A 23,373-nucleotide genomic window follows, 5' to 3' on the forward strand; every position below is an offset into this window, starting at 1 on the left:
AACAGTGAGGGTTAAACTGAGCCAATTTACAGGAGCAGCTCGTTTACACTGAAACTTGATGATGTCAAAGCACAAGAATCTACACAATATTTAGTGTCGTTGCTATTATTATGAGTTAGATTTACATGCAGATAAAACTGACAGCAGATTAATAGGACTAGGTTACCCTCCTATCATAATATTTTTAGTTACATTGAAACAAGTTTTGCCTGGGACTGGTTTATAGGAAGGGTTCAACATGTATTGAGATTACATGTTGATGTTGTGAAGAGAACAACATCATGCTCCAAACATTAGCTTTGATGAACTCATGATGACCAGCAATCTAAACAGGTGTTTCCCTTAACACAGTTCTAGGCGGTTCTTAGTGTGAGATTTTTTTTTTTAAAGGGGGTGTATATCTCAAGATGACACACAATATGAAACTTCCTTTTTTGGCATGTGTGATTTTGCTGAAATATATGATCCCTTACAGATAATGAAGAAAATGAGGTATAAAAATTTGTTTGCATTAAAAAATGATGAGCAAGGCACACAACACTGGATCAAATCTACAAAACATTTGGATTTGCAAACTTGGAAAGAAAGAAAATGCTACAACTCATTTTTCCTCTGATATAAAGACTTGACTGGTGGTATTTCATAGTCTTTATTATTCAATGTTCTATTGACTGGATGCTGGAAGAAAGCATTCACTCTAATTTTGTATAAAGCTTCATTAGTGAATACTAGCAAGCTCCTTGCAAATATTTAGAGGATTGGGATGTTGCTAGCCCAGAAAAAAGTCCATGTTTTGAAGATTATAAGTAAACCTGAAATATGACTCTAGAGCAGGGGTCAGCAAACTTTTTCAGCAGGAGGCTGGGTCCACTGTCCCTCAGACCTTGGTGGGGGACCGGACTATATTGGGGGGGGGGGAATGAATGAATACCTATGCCCCACAAATAACCCAGAGATGCATTTTAAATAAAAGCACACATTCTACTCAGGTAAAAACATGCTGATTCCCGGACCATCTGCGGGCCAGATTTAGAAGGCAATTGGGCCAGATCCAACCCCCAGGCTTAAGTTTACCTGGCCATGCTCTGGAGTATTAATTCATAGTTACATAAGAATTTTGCAAACCGGGCTTAAACCAATAGACCAACCATTTAAACAAAGCATTTAAACGAAACACTAAAGCATACAACCATCAAGCACAGCTCCCATATAACCATCATTAGTTCCAATGGGCCTTGAATAACAAGAGCTCCAGTGGACCTCAGATAGATTACACTCCAGGCTGTTAACCTGTTTTTGACCTGAACCATAACAAAAATCTGCTGAATAGGTTCTCTGCCATTTCCTCTGATGCAACCACCTTCTCACTTAGGCTGATTCACATCTCTAACCCAAATCCTAAGTCCAGTTTCTAAAACAAGTTCAGGTGTTTGGACCAACCCCTAACCCCCATTCTATCAAGAGTGGATTTTTAAAAAACACATTATGCCCACGTGTGTGCTACACTTGCAGTTCAGAATCAGCAGTAACAGAAGGGCCCAGAGGGAGGGGGGGGGCAGGAATACACACAGGGATTTGGTCAACAAACCAGTCTCTATATGAAATTGAAACAGGGCTAAAAACAAAACAAAACCCAACTGACTGATAAGTCCAACAGCTAAGAAGTCAAATATAGGGGGGGAGTTTCTGTTCTACCACAAGAGCCTGATAGAAGATGACTTCACGAAACTTTTTTATTAGCATTCCGTACCAGTTTGCTACCTACTGAGAATCTGTTTGGGGAGGCGGGGAGCTTTAAATCAAAGACAGTTCTTCTTACAGATAAGAAAGCACACAGGAATATCAGCCTAAAACAAGGTCATATCCCTCCTTGAACAATCTGGGAATTCCCTACATCTAAAAATCAGGCAAAAAGGAGACCCTGAATTTACAGAGATGGTCAAGTAACCATCTGCTGCATGTGTGTGTTTTATGCAAGCTTTCCTTACAACTCCTCAGGATAAGGCCATTTCAGATCTTTCTTGCATTCCAAATCTACCACCACAAATTGCATGCATCTTCCAGCTTCAGTCCAACCATGATAACACAGAAACTAAAATACGACCTTGCATTCCACAGCAAGAATGAAAATAGTCTACTTCAAGGACTGTTTGTTGCTCAGAGTACACTTATCATACTTGGAGCAACAAATAATTTTTAACTTTGCTTAAGTATACGTGAAGGGGACGCGGGTGGCGCTGTGGTCTAAACCACAGAGCCTAGGGCTTGCCAATCAGAAGGTCGGTGGTTTGAATCCCCACGACAGGGTGAGCTCCCGTTGTTCGGTCCCAGCTCCTGCCCACCTAGCAGTTTGAAAGCACGTCAAAGTGCAAGTAGATAAATAGGTACCACTCCGGCAGGAAAATAAAAGTGTTTCCATGCGCTGCTCTAGTTTCCCTAGAAGAAGCTTAGTCATGCTGGCCACATGACCCGGAAGCTGTCTGCGGACAAATGCTGGCTCCCTCGACTTATAGAGCGAGATAAGCGCCGCAACCCCAGAGTCGTTCATGACTGGACCTAATGGTCAGGGGTACCTTTACCTTTAAAGTATATGTCAACAGGAAACAAGCAAGTTCACTTCATTATAAAAATGAAGTCCTTTATCTTCTTCAAACATGGTAGCAGACACGTTTCCTTTCTTAAGTTTAGTTCTGACCCAAGGAACTTCTTTAGGAAATGTTATTGGACCACCCAGACTCTAAAATTATCCAGTGTCCTCATCCAAAAGTAAATCACAATTGGCAAAAGCCAGCCTATGTTAGCCACAGCTAAGCCCAACTTAGAGTATATTCCTATGGGTCTGAATTTAATGGAAGTTACTTCTCAGGGAAACTTACACCAGAGTAAATACCCTAGGACTATACACCATTCACATGCACTCTTACCTGCACTGGAAATAAACGGGACCCAAACTGCAATCCTATGACACTTACCTAGAAGTAAGCCCCATTGAACTCAATTGGGTTTACTTCAGAGTATGCACTGAAAGGCACGTCTTATCTATTGAATAGGTATAATAAATATATTACCCAAGTTTAGGGATAGGGAAGAAATTTGTTTGGTTTGAAACTAATTTTCACTTCCTGAATCCATATGAAAACCAAAGCACAACTACTCATCAAATTTCATTCTTTTCTGAATTTTACAGTTCAAAATATGCATACAAAAATGTGTATTGAGAAAAGCACAAACAAAAATGCTTACGTTAGTGAAGATAACATTAAAAATGTATTACCTATGGGGAAAGTGCTTGCAAAAAATATGTATAGTAAGAGAACTTATTTCTTGCAAATTAAAAAAACACACATGAATGACAACAGAAATTGGCCAAACAGAATTTAAGATTGGAAAAATAAGAAATCGAAATTGACAGAGTAATACATCCCTATTCCGAGCCCTACATGAAGGAATACAAACTGTCAGCTATCCTATACTTCTGCCACATGCAGGATGTTTCCACCTTTGTTTATTTCTCCCTCCACAACAAATCATGGATTTGACTTTTTTATCACTGGCAAACATGCAAGACAAATAAATGTTTGTCACTTTGCATTTTCATTGTGCTTAACAGTCTTGTTCATTCTGAGCAATCTCCCCAAAATGGCCTTGATCTTCCCAAAATGAGACAAATGAAAAGTATCTGTCAGAGCAATGGAGAAGCACTGAATTAGTCTGTTCCTCCCAAAAGAATGAACAACTTCTGTGTATGTCTCTTCCTCATGAACCTTATAAAGCAGCAGAAAGAGAAGGACAGCCCTGGAAAAATATTCCTAGACAGGTTGAACTTATTGTAGAATGAATGGAAAATATCAGAAGCACAATGTCAAATGTAGAGATCATAATTTAGTCCCCACCCACTTACCCAAATCTCCTAAATTCTTGGGTTAAAAATAAAGAAGTTTGGTTTGAGGAACCCAGATATCGCCAACATGCTGCGGATTCATTCTCAATATAATTCCTAACAGCCTGACAGATATAAGCATTTCTCTTCTGCTTGTCGTACATTATACCCACTGTTCATAAATTCATTTTAAACAACAAGTGCATTTTAAAATCATCTACTCCAATGTTTTCTTACATTCTGGTAGTTGAACAACACTTATCTCCTGAATTAAGGTTGATATACATCACCCTTACACATGAAAAATGTTTACTTCTTTAGAGGTTGAAGGCAGGAGTAACAATTATCCCCCTCACTGGAAACTATGCCTTTGTCTCAACAGGGTCATGAAGCCAGGGGTGCTTCTTGACCAGAAGGGCCAGCTTAGAGCAGCAACTCTTGCAAAGATGCAGTTGGTAGCCTCCTCTTGAGCTTGAGTAATGCTGCTGAATTTCTGCATGAGGAATGATTGAAAGATCCAATGACATCTGAAGCAGAGATGCAAGAGGATCACTTGCCAATCAGCAGAGGCTGATTGGAAGGAGGCAAGTCCACAGCAGTGAATCATGCAGAGACCCAGCCAGAGCTTCCTCTGCAAATGAGTACTTGGTGCTTGCAAGAGCTTTTTAATTGGTTAATTTATTTCTTGCAGCAGACAGGTAGTTTAGGAATCATCCTATACTTCAGCACTCTACTTTCTAAAACAAATAGGAAAAGGGTTATGGATCTCACTGTTTTTGCTACATGGCCTGCGGGGAAGATTCATTGTTCCACTAGTTGTCCCACTTTAGGTTTCTTGGGTGCAGAACAGTGGTCATGCTGCAGCAGCTAAAGCCTTAAAAAGGGTCAGGGTGCCTAAAAATTATAGTATTTCTCAAAGAACGAATGACACTTCCTTTTAGCACTATTAAGCCACCATGCCCATTTCAAATGGATCCATATACCAGGCTGCTTAAATCATTCCTCTGCTGAACACATCCCATAATTTATCACATTTGTGGCAAAGAAGCTCTCCATAGCAACGTTTACAAGTCTCCTTGGCAACAAAGCAGTTTTTGCTATGGCTCTCCCCGTTCCTCCTGATTTTTAAACTCCCTGGAAAAAAGAATACAGAGGCTTGCCTCTCATTTCGGTTTTCGCATTTTCAGGTTGGCTGTACCTGGCACCGTTTGGCCCTCTAGCACCGCCCCCCAAAAAATTATGCAATTCACTGATAGAGAATTGCTATGCCTTTTCAAATGCAGTGGAAATATCCTGGAGGTCAGATGAATCATTGGTTTTAGGAAACTTTCTCTCTGTGCCTCAGTTCTAAGTCTGCTTCAGTACATGTGGATGCATGGATAAAAATTATTTAAAATGAAATAAATTTGCACCAATATGTCTGCAGGCAGCACAATGAACATTGCTGTAATTTGTTTTGCACCACTGCACCAGAAAAAACTTTCAGAGCGCACTTATGAGAATGAAAATAATTAGCTGATTATTAAGGATGAATCTAGAAAACAGAAATTAATACTTTGACCAATCCTATGAGAGCCACTGCTTTTATTCAGACCATTTAAACTTAGCAACCAGACCTAGGAGTTGGGCATTGCAGAAACTTGACTCAAACTGCCGACAGGTGTTACAGTCTTTCTTCCTCTATATTAGGCATGTTCTAGGCTGCACTTGAGCAGGCAGATGCTTCTACCTCCCCAGCATTTTGCTGTTTTGAATGAGACTCTGCCTGAGTGTGGCAGTTCCATATGCACACCACAAAAGACTCCACTCATATAAATTCACAGTAGCCCAACTACTCTTGCTGTAAGGAAGGGAAGTACAGACAGTTACCTGCAGACATGCAATCTCTTCCTAGCCTAGACTTTCCCTCTCACCATTTCAGGTCTGCTGCAGTGACCCAAGTGGCTGGCCTCTGGCACCACCTAATCCTAGTTGGAAGATGCTTGAGCAAGTGGCTCCCCAAAGGGTTTACTCTGCCAGCACAACTCTGAACTGAAAAAAGGGTTCCTATGGAGTTTTTTAAAAACCACCTGGACCTCATAGGTTCCCCGCCCCGCTCACTAATCACTCATGTGGCTGCATGTATGGAGTGGGCCCACAAATGGAGGAAAAAGGACCACCTGTGTTCAGGTAATTAGGAGCACTGAGAACCAATGGGGCATCTTACTTCTCCACAGACTTCCTGCTTTGGCAAGAACCTTCCCTTGGAGAACTTAAGACATGCCAAAGCCTTTCATGGCCTCAGCTAATTCCACTTCGGTCAGAGACAAGGAAAATCACCAGTACTCAGTCTTTTACTATCACATCCATCTTTGTTTTGCTGGTATTTGGGGGGGAAAGGTGGAGAAAAGAATGCTTTTTACCAGGATTTTTTATTTTTAACTTTTTTAAAAAAATAATAATAAAAGTTTGCCATAGGTATGTAAGAGCCCCAAAGGAGGCAGCTAACAGTTCCCATAAGGGCCTGAGAACATTCTGTCCAATCTCAGATCTACAAACGAAAAAAGCAAAGCAAAGAAATCTACCAGTCCAGAAGGTAACAGGCAGCAGAATTAAGTGGTAAAGTGGACTATAATATAGCACTTCAGATGGCAAGTGAGGTTACCATTTGTAAATGCCCACACCTCACAGGGAAAAAAACCCTAACAGAGTAGAGAGAAAGGATCTCACTGGCCTCTATAGTTTTCCAATTGTAGACCATTGTATTTGAGGGTCTTTTTACACATAGAAAAACCTTCAAAAAAGAAACCTCACCTCACTATAGTCTGTGTACAATCCATTCTGTTGTATGTGTAAACTCCCTTTCCCAGTCACATTGTACATAAGAAAAGTGAACTCTCAGGACCCATCTTTATGTAGCCAAAAGAACCACCATCCACACACAAGAGGGAGGTATCAAAAGTCTTGTGGAAGCCCCAAGATTTGTGGACATACAACAAAAAAATATTTAGGGGGCGGGGGAGGAAGGGAATGAAAAACCACCCAAAACAGCCCAACAAGGACAGAGCTTGCTCAATGGCCACAAAAAAAATGAAAGTCTGGCGAGGGGCAGAAAATTGGGGAACAGGCAGAATGGAGACCTTTGGGAGAGACATGGCTGGCTGGAATCCTGAATAGGAATACTCCACACTGCAATGTTTTGTTAAGCTCCCAGCTATGCTACTAAAGATCAAAATGTTCATCCTGATTTAAGGCTCTCAAGACTGACTATAAATGTGGTAACATTAGATGTAAGACACTGACCAACTGAATAAAAGCAACTCTCCATGGCAAAAGCTGAACCTGAATACTTTCTGACCGTATCAGGTACTTATGCCAATTGGCATGATGAATGTCAGGTGCTTAGGTTCAAAATGCCCTGAAGTACCAAAAACCTAGCGCTAAAGGCTTTCTGCTTAGCTGTCTTTACTAGCTGCTGTTGCAAGGAGCAAAAAGTGAATAGACGTGGTGAACTTTTGTAGTGATGCTGTGAAAACTTTCCGTGCTTTGCAGGCATAGTAACCATAGACATCACCACATCAAAGAAAAATGCACTTTTAAGCATCTCACCTACCACATTGGTTTTAATTTGTTTATTAATTTTTAAAAACTTTATGCAATCAGCCTTCCTTTACCACATTCAGACGGCTTAGTCTGCAGTAGTCTCATTCTTTCGTTTTGCTGAAATCAATACAGTCATACCTTGGTTCACAAATGCCTTGTGAGTCAAACGCTTTGGCTCCCGAACGCCGCAAACCCAGTAAGTGTTCTGGTTTGCAAATGTTCTTTGGAACCCGAATGTCCAATGTGGCTTCTGCAGCTTCCGGTTGGCTGCAAGAGCTTCCTGCAGCCAATCAGAAGCCGTGCTTTGGTTTTCGAACGTATTGGAAGTCGAATGGACTTCCGGAACAGATTCCATTCAACTTCTGAGGTACCACTCTATGTCTATTCCCTAAGGCCTAAGCAGAACAGAATTGACAAGATTCCAGCCTTTGTGTGTCGAAACTTTTTTGCAAAGCTAAGCCCTGTGATGCGCACAAAACTTTTATTTTGTAAACACCTTATCAGTCCACACACAAACAAAAATCACAACTGCCACGTCAAAGTAACTTGAAGTTAATCACATTACATGGAAGTTAAGAACCGAGCTATATAGGACAGTCACTGTGGGGATCAACAACCCTATGGCACCTTTGCCTCCCTGCAGAGATAACATTTGATAGTATTTACTATGTGCATCAAGATAATCAGGTAGTGAGTTGTCCTGCCCCTCCCCCTTCAATGGCCACCAATTGCGTGGAGCAGAAGCAGGAAAATTCTCCTGATGGCCCTGACTGATGCAGTGAGTACAGCTGAATCTAATAGCCGCAGGAAATGAAAACCTTGCCACAGGATGCCAATCCCCTGGCAACAGCAATATGTAATCTGGCTCCAAGACATAGTGTAATCCATTTTATCAACTATTTGTTTCTTGCACACAGGTGTTCTAAATACTGCAAATTTTAAAGAACTGATAAAATCCTGTTAGTTCAGCAAACCTAAAAGCGCAGATACTCCACCCCTCTCACCTTTTGCAAAAGCAAATGAAGATAACAGAAAACATACAATGCCCATTTTCATTTTCAGGGACCCTGTTGTACGTTCCATCCTCAAGAGAGCCTAGATTGGTGCATCCTATTTGTGGCACTCATTCCCTAGTTTTAGGCAGGCTATAAAAACTGTTTATACTGCCTGGTGTTCATTGAGTTTGAATTCCACTCTGATTTTGTTTTGGCCACTCCTTTTTTTTAGAGAAACCACTCAATAATAAATAATAATAGTAATAGCAACTACTGAAATCTTTGAGATGTTGTTGGTGTTGTCAATAATAAAAAATAATTTTAGTAACAACAACATCCCAAAGATTTCAGTGCCTTTGAAACAATGGAGCCTTGAAGAATGAGGCATCATAGCAGGGAGTAAATGTCAACTTGGAAGAAAAAAATGCCACTGCTGGATAACGTAAAGTGTCAAGTTACGCTCAATCTTACATAAAGCTTGACACTTGCATGCATACAAGAACAGTTGCAGTGGAGTAAATTGAATTGTGTTCCTAGATAACCCATTCCAACAGAATTCGTCCTCACATCTGCACCCGCAGGATCACAGCAACATGGTGCTCCCTTCACAAAACAGATGTTTGCCTCCCCCGCAGCATGATATGCACCCAATCAACCTCCATGTTGAGAGACCTTTTTGTCTCCTTCCTTCTTTTATTCAAACCCTGATTTGTCCTTCCCTTCCTTCCTCACACCATTAGTTTCTTGGGCTCCAGCTGCCTCTCAAAAAGACAGCTCTTCCCTTCACCCTACTGCTTGATGAGGATGTGTATAAACTGCCCCTCCACCCACTGTATCAGCTGGGGGAATAGACAGACTGCAACTGCTTTCCTTTTAACTGAACAGCACTTTTGAGTTTTCAGGGCTCATGGGGAGTGCACTGAAGCACAAGCATTTACTGAAACTGAAGGAAGCCACAAAAAGGAGGAGGAGGAGCAAGCAGAATGGGGCATCAGGTCTCCAGGTTCAGAAGGAAGCCTAGGATGCATTCTTCAACTACGTGAACTCTGCTGAGCACAGCTGAGAAGAGAAGACTCTCTTCAAGAGTCTTAGACCAGCCAAGTGCTCCCCAACCTTGTTCTATGCTGGATTAACAGTGTTTATCAAATACAGGCAACAACTGGTTTACACAGGGGTTACGTTCCTGCCTGCCCCCTTTCCCCAGGCACTTTCAGGTCACCGCAATGCGAGGTCACACGTCAATTGGAAGCACGCAAATCATTGCCTGTAGATCTGGATTTTATAGATGAATATATGAATTTGTGGCCAACCCATTATGGGATAGCAACTTGTAATTAACATCTCTTATTGACTCAGTTTACCAGCCATGGCAGACCAGCCCCCACAAAGTTACACACACTCTAAAGAACACCCATTTTTCTATTATCAAGTTTGTGGGAAGGGAGAAGTAATAGGCTCTCACATCTGAAGAGGTTTAGATACACTGAAGCGACAAACCCTCCAATCTTTTTGTTCATTGCACACTTACTGCTGCTGAAATCACTAGAAATTAGCAGGTACTTCTTCCATTCTAATGGTGGGAAGAATACAGCCAAAATCAAGAACAAATCACCCCCAATTTTAAAAGGTAATGGGCAGCTGTTGGGGCACTAGACTGGCTCCACCAGTATGGCCAGGCTGCGTTGGCGTCACCACTGCCCAGCTCCCACATCACCCTGGTAAGCAGCAAGCAGCAGTGCTGGCAGGAGTTCAGAACTACGGTGCTGCCACACCAGCTGGCCCTGTTGATTCATGGCATAGTTTTATTCTTTACTGGTCTGATGGAAGTTGACAAGCCTATGAATGGAAAATTTGTGCACAGAACAGTTTGCTGATATGGAGGGAGAGGGCAGGCATCTACTACACAATACAGATCACCACATTGCAGTGGCTTTCTGCAAAAAAAGCAACAACACACACACAGTGTTAATGTTCACACTCTTCAAATAACTAAATGCAAGGTTTTCTGATTATTTGACTTAGCTCAACCCTCCCATTACCTGTCTTCCTTTCTCCCTGCTTAAGACAACAGAGAACCCACACTAAGACCGACGCAACTTTTAAGCTACACAAACGACGAGCTGCAGTTGACAAATGTTTACATGAAAGAAACTTGTTTTCACTTCTTGTCAAGGGAAACTTAGTGGGCGATATGCAACATTAGTCATATTCAGAGAAGACCCACTGACATCTACTGTTATCAAATGGTCTACTCTATGACTAATGTGGTATATCACCCAGTAGGTATTGCTATGACTGTGCAGCAGCTTTTTGGAGCTGAATGCTTTAACATCTACGTACAGTGGTACCTCGGATTAAGTACTTAATTCGTTCCAGAGGTCCGTTCTTAACCTGAAACTGTTCTTAACCTGAAGCACCACTTTAGCGAATGGGGCCTCCTGCTGCTGCCGCACCACCGCCACAGTGTTCTGTTCTCATCCTGAAGCAAAGTTCTTAACCCGAGGTAATATTTCTGGGTTAGTGGAGCCTGTAACCTGAAGCGTATGTAACCCGAGGTACCACTGTAATGGCATCGCCATGTTTTGCTCTAAATGACTACAGGAGGCACACAGAAATTTCAAAAAGGCATATAAAAACTTTGCTTACATCTGTCATTGTCATTTTGCCCAGCAATGGCATCTTCCAAAGTGACAGACTTAGGTTTCTTTTCATTATTTCCTTTCAAGTTTTCCCAGTCTGCTTGGTTGAATCTGCAGACCTCCGGGTCTTTGGTTGCTACGTGGCCTTCTCTCTCTTTCATCTCCAACTCTGAGAAGCGCATCATTGCACGCTAGAAAGAGAATTGATATGGGGAAGAAAGACACCTCACAATAAGAGCTACTTCATTTACCTTAGCTTCTATGAAAAGTATTTCCAAAAGAAAATATCTGCTCAAACCCAAAGTTTTGAGAAACACGCAATTCTATATAAAGTTTTAAAATGCCATGTGTTCAATATGCAAGGCATGTAGTATCTATGCACAAATGATATACAGTTCTTCCATATATAAAAGTAAATAACATTATATATATATATCTATTTATATATATATGTGTATTAAAAAGCATTGTCTTTTGAGAGGTATAACAAAGAAACAAAACATAAACTGTACAATGAATAAAGACGACCATGGCCCACAACTTCCCTTTGTGTACTTGGAAATGAAATTTTAACTCAAAGGTTTATGCAAGATTCTAGTAATAAAAATTTGAAGAACTGACCTCACAGTAAGCAGCAGGTAGACATAAAATACTGTCCTCTTGTAATCCTTCCATCTATGTAATTAAAATGGGCACTCAATGGATCATTTAAATTTTAGATAATTTCATCCATTTTTATAAGCATCAACTAATTCTTTCTTTTTTTAACAACGCAAAACAATTTGGCTTAACTCATTCTTTCACAAATCTAAAAAATAACCTACAATACTTGCCATCATTCAACGTCAAATTCACTACAGCTTCTATTCCTTTAAGCTACATTTCTGCTTGGTAAAGAAGTTGCATTAAACCCGCTAACATATGGCTGCTACTCCTTTTTAATCAAATGTCCTGTATGAAATAATCATCAGAACTTCTGCCTTTCCTTTGTTATTTAATAGTGCTAGCCAAACACAGGCAAGCTATAGCAAACCTTTAAAAACAAACATGTCATGCATTCTTCAGCTTCCTTTCACTACTACATGTTATGCTTATGAGATTAAATTATTTGTTACACCAATTAACTACATAAAATTCTTATCTATTAATGCTCCAATACCCCTGGCTTCATAGCAGAACCTGAATATACACAAGATTACCACTGCTAGTTAAGTTCAAGATAGACTTATAGAGTTGTACATATTTCATTCTCAACTGTGAACTGTGTTTTTTTAAAAACTGCTTTGGTAGTTAAGCCTCAGAACTCACCTGCAGAGCCCGCTGTTCTCGACTAAGTTGGCTAGAATCTGCATACAGTTCTGTCGTAACACACTTGAATCGATCACCTACGTAACCAGCAGAGTTTGCAATTCTCTTTGCCAGGTTAGATGGCTTAGGTTTCAGGAATTTGCCGTCATTAGGTTCCGCACCCTCAGTTCCCTCTTTGGCATATGCCTGACTGACTTCCATACTTGACTGCGTGTTTCCCATACAAAGCTGTTTAGCATCATCTGGCATTTTGCAAAAGGACATAGCTAGGCCATCGTTGCCGTGAGCAGCCTCCAAGAACACAGAGGAAGTGGGAACTGTTAACCTCTCCCTATTCTGGCTCAAGGAAAGGTCCTCTTTCCTTAAGTTGAACATTGATGGGTGTGGGTTCTGGGCTTGCTTGAAGTTATAAACTTCATGGAAATTGCTTCTCCCACAGTCTTCTCTCATCACAATGAAATCTCTGTGGGGGAAGCCTTGTTCTACCTTGTGCTTTGTGGGGTCGCTTGCTTGATTACTGCTTTCAACAGGAAAGCTAGGTTTCGTCAGGTTCGATTCACCTTTCACATCTTGCTCCTCTCTCGGTTCTGCAAACAGGTGCTTGTCACTTTTGGTAGTATTTTTACCATGACTTGAACTTTGGTGCAATTTCACGTTTCTGTCTGCAGGTACTTCAAAATGTAGTTTTGTGCTGGTTTCCAGCATCTCGGGCAATCGGTTTCTCAAGGCAGGGTCTTCATAACGGAGCCGTTCATGCGATCTAGACCTCCTTTCCGATTTCTCATCTTTCAGCTCCAAAGCTGTATGGGGTAACAGCATTGGGTGTACCATACCCATACCCAAAGCATCCTGGTAGGTCATGAACTCACCTCTGCTGGCTGGCAGGCTGTATGGAATGGTAGGTTTGGGAGCTAGATGTCCAGGGAAAAGACTCCCATTGGGTAACAGAACAGGGTGAGGATATACAGGTCCTTTCCCATGTAGAGACAAAGGGCCTATACCTAAGCCTTCTGGAACTGGATATGGGAGATAGCTTCTCGGATAGGGCAATGGTGGAGATCGGAATGCATCATTGGGAGGGAAAAATATGGAAGTTGGTGCAAGGGTGTTCTCATTTGCTTTGAAGATAGGTTCTGGATTATTGCATTTAGCTGCCTTATTACTATGCTTTGAAGATGCTGCTGCTAAAGGTTGTCCTATGTGCTGTATGACAGATGCAGTGGTCTCTACTGAGCTAGTCGTCTTAGGGCAATCGACATTGGCATTTGGAGCAGGAGAAGCAGATGCTGGGCGACCTCCGCTTGATACAGACCCTGAAATATTACTGACAACTGCTTCTGTACCCCCCATCCTAGGGCAAGAAGAACTCCGTTGTTGTGGCGTCACCCAGTCCAATGCTTTGTTTTTCAACTGCATGTTTTTACCACCGTTATCTTCATTGGGACCTGGACCAGGAACAACCCAGGAGGAAGGCGCCGTGCTGATTATTTCAGGTCTATAGACAGGGCAACCACTTCCAGGAGAAATGGTTTCTTTTGGAAGATCACCTCCGGGTAAAACCAAGCCACTTCCGGCCCTGCTATGAACCAGCACAGTTGGCGCCATTTTCTTAACGTGATCAGATTTGGTTGTCTCCATGTCAACAACTTTTGATGACAAATCCAATGGTTTGTCTATAATCTCTTTGGTAACAGTTTGTTGTTTTTCTAACAGTGGAGGGGATCTGCTGTCCTTCCTGTCGTGACCTGTTTTCCTTGCATGCACTGTAGGCTGCTGAGAGATTTCGCCTGTGTCGTGTGTTTTAGGAGCTTTCCCCCCGGAGACTCTTGGAGGAAACTCATTGCTTACATTCACGTATGGCTTTGGGAGTGTAACTGAAGAAGGAGACGTCGAAATCCTGGAAAAGTGTTTCTGAAACTCCGAGTAAGCGTCCCCAACCTGCGTCGGGAGGTGAACTCTAGGTGATGGTCTCGGCGAATGAGACAAGAGAACAGTGGGGTCTGTTGGCATATTACTAGCCGCTGGCTTTGCAGATGGGACTCTAGGAGGCTTGCTGTTCTGGATATGTGGATAGGCATGAGAGTCCACAGGAGTTCCGGGACCGACTCCCATCTTCCAAGACAAACTCTTTTCTGGACAGTGTCCTAGAGGGGGAATAGCTGGAGCTGCAGTTGCAGCAGAGATCCTCATCGGTGAAGCTAATGATGACGGAATGTGGGGAGCAACGTAATGAGAAGGTGGCAAGTATAAAAAACGTTCACCATTTGTACATACGGGCGAGTAGGTCAGATGCTGTGGCAAGCTGTAATTGGACTGCTGAGGTAGCAAGGCCTTATACATGTTCAACGAATACTTATTTGGTGATTCGAGAAAAGGATAAATAGCACCCTCCATGTAAGGATTTACCCAGGGTAGCCTTAGGTAACTAGCACCATTGACATTGAGAGGACTCGGTTTGTCGCTTGAGCTTCTGTCCAAGCCTAAGGTCTCCCCAGTCGGAAGCGAACTTTTTTGTATTCCAGGTGGCGTTTTGTACATAGCACTGAAGCCATTTGGGGGTTTTCCAGCTGCATTTTCAATTGCTTCAGTGGGATTAGACTTGAACTGCATCTCTGGATTTCTTTCAGGAGCAAATCCAAGGCCAGCAATAGCACTTGTAGCGTCCCGGGGCTTGTCTGAGCCAAGTCCACATAAACTGGAATAGACAATACTGCTGGGGACTCTAAGCCCTTCCCGCATAAGTCCAGACCGGTCCATGCTCAGAGCTGCAAGGCTGTCAATGCGATGCACTGCCGTGGCATCCACCTTTGTGAAATAAGAAAGAGGTGACTTTGGCATTTAGTCAAGTACTAGTCAAGACTACAGGTACTTTAAAAAAAACATTGCGGTAAACAAAATTAAGCAAATACATTGTTTTCATTGTGAAAAACTAATGTGGGCTGATTAAACTGATAAATGCAGAGGAATAAAGTAAATCAAATTTTAAAATTTTAGCCTGCTTCATTCTTCTGTCTGTGGAGTCTGAGTCCTGCCAAGTTTGATTATTATTTTTTAAGTAAGATTAGTTAAATAGGTCTCTAGATCCTTTCATACTTAGCAAAACATCTACATGGATTTTAGGATAATATCCTTAAATCTTTGCTACTCAACCAACTGTCCCATTTAAAAAAATTGATTTCCAGAACCATGTGTGTACTCGCTTCCAACAAGGGACATTTCATAAGGTATGCTTCCGGGGAGGGGGGACCCTCAGATGCAAAGTTATTTATATTCCAAAAATCATTTAAATCAAATAATGACACTGAGATGTTTTTTTAAAACTTCTGTTCCTCTGCTTATTGATAGCCAAAATAAGTGATATTTAGGCTGCAATCCTATATATACTTACCTGGGAGAAAGTCCCACTGAACTCAATGGGGCTGACTTCCAAGTAGACACATATAGCATTGTGCGTTAATAACTTTCACAGGCCAGCAGAGGAGCTAAACTACTGCCTTTCCCAGCATCCTCATATGAACAAAGAGGAGCTTGCAGGAAAGGAGAAAGCAAGATCGCGTCATGTAGTTGTATTACAGGAGACCTCTGGGTATAGGGTGGTGTATAAGTTGGAGGAGGAGGAGGAGGAGGAGGAGGAGGAGGAGGAGGAGGAGGAGAAGAAGAAGAAGAAGAAGAAGAAGAAGAAGAAGAAGAAGAAGAAGAAGAAGAAGAAGAAGAAGAAGAAGAAGAAGAAGAAGAAGAAGAAGAAGGGGGGGGGAGGAGGAGGAGGAAGAAGAAGAAACAGAAACACTGGTCTCTCCTCTGTTCCAAATGTTTGCTCCTACACAAGATGAGAGAAAGTAGGCTACCCAATTCTAAGCAGCAAAACACACTACAGTGAAAGCAGGCAAAGGCCTTGCCTCCACAGTCCTTCTAAGCCCCAAGAAAAAACAGCAGCCCTGGGCAGTGCTTTTTCCCGGGGGTACTCAGGGGTACGCAGCCCCAACACCCTTTTTTTCTAGAATAAAAGCATTGGCCCTGGGGCACTTTCTCTCCAATCTCATTCCTAAACACCCAGCCAGCCCTAAACTGCAGATTGTACTAGTTCTAGTTCTTCCAATTTTCTTATATTTATATCCCACCATTCTTTCAAGAAGCCTGTGGCATCTTTAGGATCATCTTTAGGTGGTTCCTCTCTAGACACTGAAACTATAGCAAAGGCTCACACACCCCATTCTGTCCACCCAAGGCTACCAGCTGTCAGTCACTGACATTCTCAAAAGGCTAACTGAAATATGCCAAGCAATGTTATTTAGAGCAATCATGACTTAGAGTGTTCATGATGTGCTATTAAGCATATGACGAAGTAAAAAAATGCTTAAGACTCAGATACTAGAAATATATACAAAAGGATGCAACCGTAACCCGATATTTGAATGCCACCTCTGGTTTAACAGCAACTTTCATCAGTCCCAAATAGTTATTTGAAACGGAAGCCATAGCACAAAAATCCAGTGAAAAACCTTTTGTCATCAAAGGGAACTATCAGTTTCTTACCACACTGTGGTTCAGGTGATTTTCTTCCCTCAATTCCAACCTGCTTTTCGAAGCATCTCCATCATTAACTGGGATTTTCCTATTTTCAAGAGATATTTTTAAAAAGTGACTTACAGACACAACGTTAATGGTTTGACATTTTGATCTGACTGCAGTGTTTCTATTAAATTACCTTTATCAATACATCAGTGCAGAAGAAAATTAACAGATTTGCCCTCTAATTGGGCTTTTTTTTTCCTCTATAGAGTTCAGGGATGAAAAAATGTTTTTGGACTTTATTTCCAGTTAAGGAGTTTTGCTAAAGCAATACATGGTAGTAAATACTCTTTCTTTATTTATTTAGAAACAAACAACCCTGTATAGTATCGTTTATATACAGATATATACACACACACACACACATATATACAGAGACAGGAAAAACCCACACACTTCTAATATCATACAAATGTCAGCTGTTCAGTGCTGAAGAAGGAACCATACATCTGTGTGTTAGCAGCGTAGCAGCTCAGGGACTTGTTATCACAGAAAACACAGATAAAAGAATGCACCTCAGTGCCAACTTTCAAATCCCAGGGACACAATTGCTGACATACAGCAGAAGGGAAGTTTCATCATTACCCAGAAGGATATTTAAAGTGGTGGCACTATCAATTTTTAAAGTAAAAGCAACACCCACATTTTTGCCCTGTTTCCAGCTATTATTGTTACAACCCACACCTACTGGAATAGCCACAGGATGCAATTGGATAGAAACAGAACAATAGCATTTTGCTCATGTGCACCTCCTTCCTTTGACATTTGATAACAATATACACAGCCATGGCATTCCCCCTCAGTGTCTCGGAACTCATAATTTTCGCGTGCTGTTTTCAAACAATCAGAGAAAGTTATTAAATGACCCAATGCTGTCCTGATTTTATTTTCTATAGGGTGCAAGTCTGACCAAAAGTACTTGCAAACACAGTGTGCTTGCTTCATTTTAATAATTAGAAGTAAAGAATTATAGCATTGTCCACTATTTTGTAAAGTCTCTTTAAAAAACTGTGTTTGGTATGCTTTTACAAGGCCCCAATCCAGAGAAAGTTAGCCCTGCTTCAGTCTCGTTGCAGCGAATGTGGCTTAGATTAATCATGACTAACTTGCCCCATTCATTTCAATGAAGAATGACGAATGGTTTCTGAACTGGGGCCAAACTCTGACCTTTGTGCTAGTTTATGGAAAGTTATAGAAATATCTAATTGCTGGGCAAATTATCTTAAGTTGCAGGCCACATAATGTGGACCAATTAAAATTAAAAACCTGAATCCATGTTGTTCTTGTCTTTTTCACAAATAAAAATAATAAACTAAAAATAATAAAATAATAAACTTACAGGGACAACCTTAAGCATGCATGCCATGAAATAAGTTTCATTAAAAATCATAGACGTTTGCTTTCCAGTAAATGCACTGAAGATTGGGAGAGAATGTATGTAATATATGTGAGGAAGAGGTGACTTTGGGAGCTAATCTTTTATAAGCCCCCTTCTGGTTTCCTGAGCAACTCTGATTGTTAAAACAGTACACGAAGGGAGAGTCTGCGCCCATAACATCTCTCTTCTCCAACTCTTGTCTCATAAAAGAGCTCTCCATGAGTTATCTCCATGCAAGCTATTAAAAAAAGAGCTATACGCTAAGACAAATTAACGCTGAAACCCCCTTCTCCAGAAACACCGCATGGTTTAACTTTCCTGAAACTTAAAATATTTACCTCTCTTCGTTAATCCCACACATGCGGACTCTCTCATTGCTCATCCAGCTATGAACGTTGCCATACAGGGGAGTTGCAGAAAGCATGACTTCACCTTAAAACAGAGGCTTTTCTTCACACGTGTGTATAATCTAATTGGTGGGAAAGAAAAAAAAAGAAGTTGAGAAGATTGACCGCGGAGGAAGGGCAGACATCATAGTGGAATCACCGGTCTCCCTCGAGATAATTAACAAGGAATATAGGCTTGGTACAAGGTCGTGAGCAGCCAGAGTTAAAACACATGTAACAAAAAGTAGGAAGTTGAGGGAATGCACTGGTCAGAAATGCTATAAATCTAACGTTGTGCAGGACAGGGGAAGAATGTTACTCCCATTGAGTTTAATTTGAAATAAAAACAATTACACACCCATCAGGAAAGCACACCTTACTTGTAATGAAGCCAGAGATATTTGCTTGATACTCAAGCGAATTACATCTCAGGAATTCATGGTGCACACAGACAAGCAAATGAAAACCAACTGGGACATTATAGCGTTTAGTTACCACACTACTGATTAAAATTGCTTAAGGTGGCATACAAAAAAATAAGAGACTTTTGCAAAAACCCACACACACAACAATATACCCATAAAACTTAGTAAGAAAACAGGACCAGCAAAAACCCACCCAAAAGTAAATGCTTTTGGATCCTATTGATTTCACAGTCTGGTGACCATTGTGGTGGTGAGATTGTCTGACTGGGAAATCTGGGTTCCAATCCCCACTTAGCCATGAAGCTCACTGAGTGACCTTGGGCACTCACTTTCTTATCTCACCCTAACCTATCTCACAGGATTGTTGTATGGATTAAATGAGGAGAGAGAACCATGTATATAGCACCTTGAGCTCCTTGGGGGAAGATGTAGGAAATAAATGCAATATATAAATAAATTCATTGGGAGTGTTGTGCATCTGCGTAACTTCTACAGGATGTAAGAGTACTTGACTTTGGTGGCATAATTCTGTCTGTGTGTGTTTAACCCTTCATAAGCAGCAATATATCATTTTCTTTTCAGTGGATTTTCTCTTCCACGTGTAGCACAACCAGTGTGTGTGATCCAGCGGCAATTGTGACACCCCCAACCCTCTGAAATCAATGTACCTAGTGTCACTAAATGTACTTTTTAGCCTGATTGTCCCCATTATGTTGAAGTAACTTTCAGTGAAACTTTAAATCCAAATAATGGGGGAGATCCAACCAAAATTAAGCAGGACAAATTCCCGCAGGTTTTCATTTATTCACAAAGCAGGGCTCAACATTGGCGGGATCTCACCCAGTGCACAAAAGAACTGGGTTGTGTTTGAAGAGATAACTTTAGCAAGGAGGAAATCCAAATATGAAAACACTGCCTGGGAGTGGGAACAGGGCCAGACTGAAGGCACAGAGTGATATCCTAACATTCACTTTTTTAAAAAAGCAAAAAAGCAAGGTGTCAAATGTCAGTTTCCACTTCAAATGAAGTTTCTAGCGTTTCTATCTCTGAAAACAAGCTGAAGTAGAATGCCAGAGACAAACAAGAGCTCCTATTTTTAACAGGGCAACCATTTTCCTAGAAGTTCGTCTCCCAGCCCAGAAAAGGGTTAAGGGGGGAGAGAAAAAAAACATTAAGTAGGTTGGTGAGATCCCCAGCCCTTGATTTGATTAAGTAACCCAACCCTGGTGGCTTCCACCATTGGAGCTGCTGCTGTTGCGCCGCCACCGCTGCTGCTTTGAGTGCTTTCAGTAATTCAATGACGCCTGCTCACTCCAGGGAAAGAAATCATTAGCGGGCTCACTGGAGAAGCATTAGCAGTCCGAAAGGATCGGCGCTGCGTGCAGCAGGGAAGGCAGGTGAAAGGCAACCGGATTTTCGCGTCCAGCAACAGAAGGGCCTCGCCTGCCTTTCTTCCCTCCCGAACGCGCCATCTCCGCCCGCATTAAATTCTAGTTTGCTGCATGAGTGAAGTGTCAGGACAAGCTGCGTTTTATTAACACGATTATCGCGGCGCGTGATTTATTCCAGTGCCGGATTTTAATTGCTCTTTGGAGGTTCAGTCGTTTCTTTTGACTGAGCTTCAGCCTGCATCCCGCTGTTAAATGCTGGGTTAATAAGTAGGGGGAGCCTTTAATGCACAGGATACCCCTTCAGCTCTTCCTCTCACCAAAAAGGAGGGAGGGGAGGGGAAAGTGCGCGCAGGCACAAAATGCCTCGCCAAGGGGAGGAACCGCGAACGCGGGACGCGCTGCGCTAAATTGCTTTTCTGCAGAGAAGGGAGGCTTCCGGGGCTTTTTCGGTTTTTTAAACGGAGACGTACTAGGGCGCAATCCTTAACGTAGCTACCACCGAGGAAGTCGCTCTGCACAAATCGGGACCCATTTCTAAGCTAAACGCGTTTAGGATCGCGCGGAACGGATGGAGACCTTAACCTGTGTATTCCTAATAAGGGGCCATCCTACACACGGTTAATAACTTGGGGATACAGCACCACTGAAACTAACCCACTATCCAATATAAGTATCCGATTAGGATCGGGCTCTACTGCCGCAGCCCTTCAACCCCTGTGGCTCAACCAAGCCCAGTGGGATTACCCGAGAGTAAACGGTGAAGGAGCCCCGGGGTCTGGTCGGACCTATCCACGCAGAGGCCAGTGGAGAGCGCCACGCACGCACGCACGCTTCGCAGTTTAAAAGCCCCTGTGCTCCAAAACAGACGAATTAACCCTTAAAACCGGAGCGGAGGCAAAACCTAGGTTGCGTTTGCGCACAAATGCTCCAACCACGATCAGAGGAGGACCTCCGTATAAGCGCCAAGGAAAGCCCTGTGTTCTCTCAAGCATTTCATGAGCCCTTCTTGTTCCCCCTCCCAGCTCCTTGAAGAAGCCTTTTGTGCAGATCCCCACGCACGGAACATATTTTACTGAAATGGCACCGTCCCCTCCCTCCCTGCCTCCCTCCGCAGCAGCTAGCTTGCAAGAGCTGACCCCAATTGCTGTCAAGGAAGAGGAGCTGGCCCCTTCTCCTCTCCTTCCTTCTCCTCGCACCCCCCCCCCACCGCCCCAGTAAAGGCTAGGACGAAATATCGCCCTATCATTCAAAAGTTGTTGTTCCAGAGGAAAGACGGGTTTTGCTGACCAGATTTAGTGTTTTCCAGATGCACGGCTCGTAATGTTTTCAAATGGAGCAGCCGCAGCCTGGAGAGTGATTGAGAGTTTTACATACGGTTAGTAGCCGCCCAGAGCGCTGCCTCATCTGTAAGGAATGGAGGGGACACAAAGTCCAAAGAGATAGGGCTGTCTGCACGGAGGGAGGGGACGCCGCTCCCTCTCCCCTTTCCCCCACCCCTTTTCTGAAAAGCAGGAGACATGCCCGGGAGCCTAATCTTACTTTTTATAGGCTGGAACTGAGCTAAGGCTCTGGGTTTCCTCGCGGGGAAATGTATCGTTGGTTGCCATCGGCTGGTTCTCCTGAGATCTGCAAAAGTCGAGCCCAACAGCGCGATCTGAGTCGACCCCAGATACTTGGGGCGCTGTGTGGGGAGGGGGAGCCGATGGCTTCCAAGGGCAGATATGCACGCGAAGCTACGCCCTGAATGCAAAGGTTTCCTAAACTGGGAAGAGAGGAAGGTCAAAGGCAAATTGCCAAATAATCGGCCCAGATTATGATAGCTCCCAAAACGCTACAGTGCGTATTTAAAAATAAAACAACAAAACAAGGAGAAAAAGAAAACTATGTTGCCTTCTGCTGCAAGACAACCATCTCTCTTTGCTAGTCCACGCCGCGAAACTCGCCCCGGGCAAAGGTGTTTGCACAGAAGGGGCCCAGAGCGAGGCTGGGATTGCTTAAGGTCTGCCGCGGAGCTTTTGCAACAGAAGAAGTTGCCAAATTCCCCTTTGGAGCGTCGCCGCTGCATCCCAGCGACACGAGGCGAAAGGGAGGCGGGATCCGCGGGCTGGGAGAGAAAGGCCTTTTCGGAGGCCGGGAGAAGAGTTGCAGCAGCCGGGAGCGCGCAATGCCTGAGCCGGTTCTGTGCAAAAAGTACAACCGAGCGCGCGCGATCCCTTCCCGGGAGGTGGGCGAGGCGAGATGTTTGCTCGTTTCTGTTCGTTTTCAGGGTCGCGCTTCCCAGCGCATACATACGTTGTTTATAATCACCGCCGCCCTGATGAACTTTTTGTGAACTGTTTAAAAGTGGAGGTCTGTTGAACAAACAGCGGCGCCACTGCCAGCCATAATTTCATTGCAACAAGCAACAGACTTTTAACCCTTCGGGCTCCAGGAGGAGACGTTGCTGGCAAAGCAGCAGCTCTTTCTGCTTTGTGGCTGTGAGCCTGGAAGGTTACATATAAGCAACCACTCCGCTTACGGAGCAATGGATCCACAGCTCAGTTAAGTCCGAGCATTTGAATCTACGGTCCAGAGCAGGCTTTACCCGCAAGTCCCTGTGAAATCAAAGAAATGCGCTCAAGGCTGCAATCCTACCCACTACTCGTTTACCCGGGAGTAATCCCCAGTTAACGCATTGGGACTAGAGTAGACATGCACTGGTTTACCCTGTAACTACCCAAACCTTCCTTTACCCTCTTACCTGAAGGTAAATCCCATGAGGTCCAGTAAAACAAGGATGGGGGACCGGAAGCCCACTCTCCTTAGGCCGCACCCCACTGG

General features: G+C 42.9%; 1 protein-coding gene across 26 annotated transcripts in view; it reads right to left on the minus strand.

The window, feature by feature from the left end:
• The window catches only part of BCOR (BCL6 corepressor), an 85,494-nt gene that overhangs the window by 26,341 nt on the left and 35,780 nt on the right, over window positions 1–23,373 (minus strand). For 15 of the 26 annotated variants that reach the window (XM_083612499.1, XM_083612486.1, XM_083612481.1 and 12 more), the window contains exons 2-6: window positions 18,690–18,820; window positions 16,938–17,016; window positions 12,405–15,209; window positions 11,718–11,771; window positions 11,104–11,287 (exon numbers count right to left, since the gene is read on the minus strand). In XM_083612499.1, the coding sequence (XP_083468625.1) occupies window positions 11,104–11,287; window positions 11,718–11,771; window positions 12,405–15,209; window positions 16,938–17,016; window positions 18,690–18,775 (3,208 nt within the window). In that variant the 5' untranslated portion in view covers window positions 18,776–18,820. Of the gene's footprint in view, window positions 1–11,103; window positions 11,288–11,717; window positions 11,772–12,404; window positions 15,210–16,937; window positions 17,017–18,689; window positions 18,821–21,840; window positions 21,975–23,373 lie in introns of those variants that run through there. The other 11 variants (XM_083612494.1, XM_083612485.1, XM_083612502.1 and 8 more) reach the window with 4 other exon arrangements.

The sequence above is a fragment of the Podarcis filfolensis genome, assembly GCF_964270895.1.
Source record: "Podarcis filfolensis genome assembly, chromosome: 4".
Lineage (NCBI taxonomy): Eukaryota > Metazoa > Chordata > Lepidosauria > Squamata > Lacertidae > Podarcis > Podarcis filfolensis.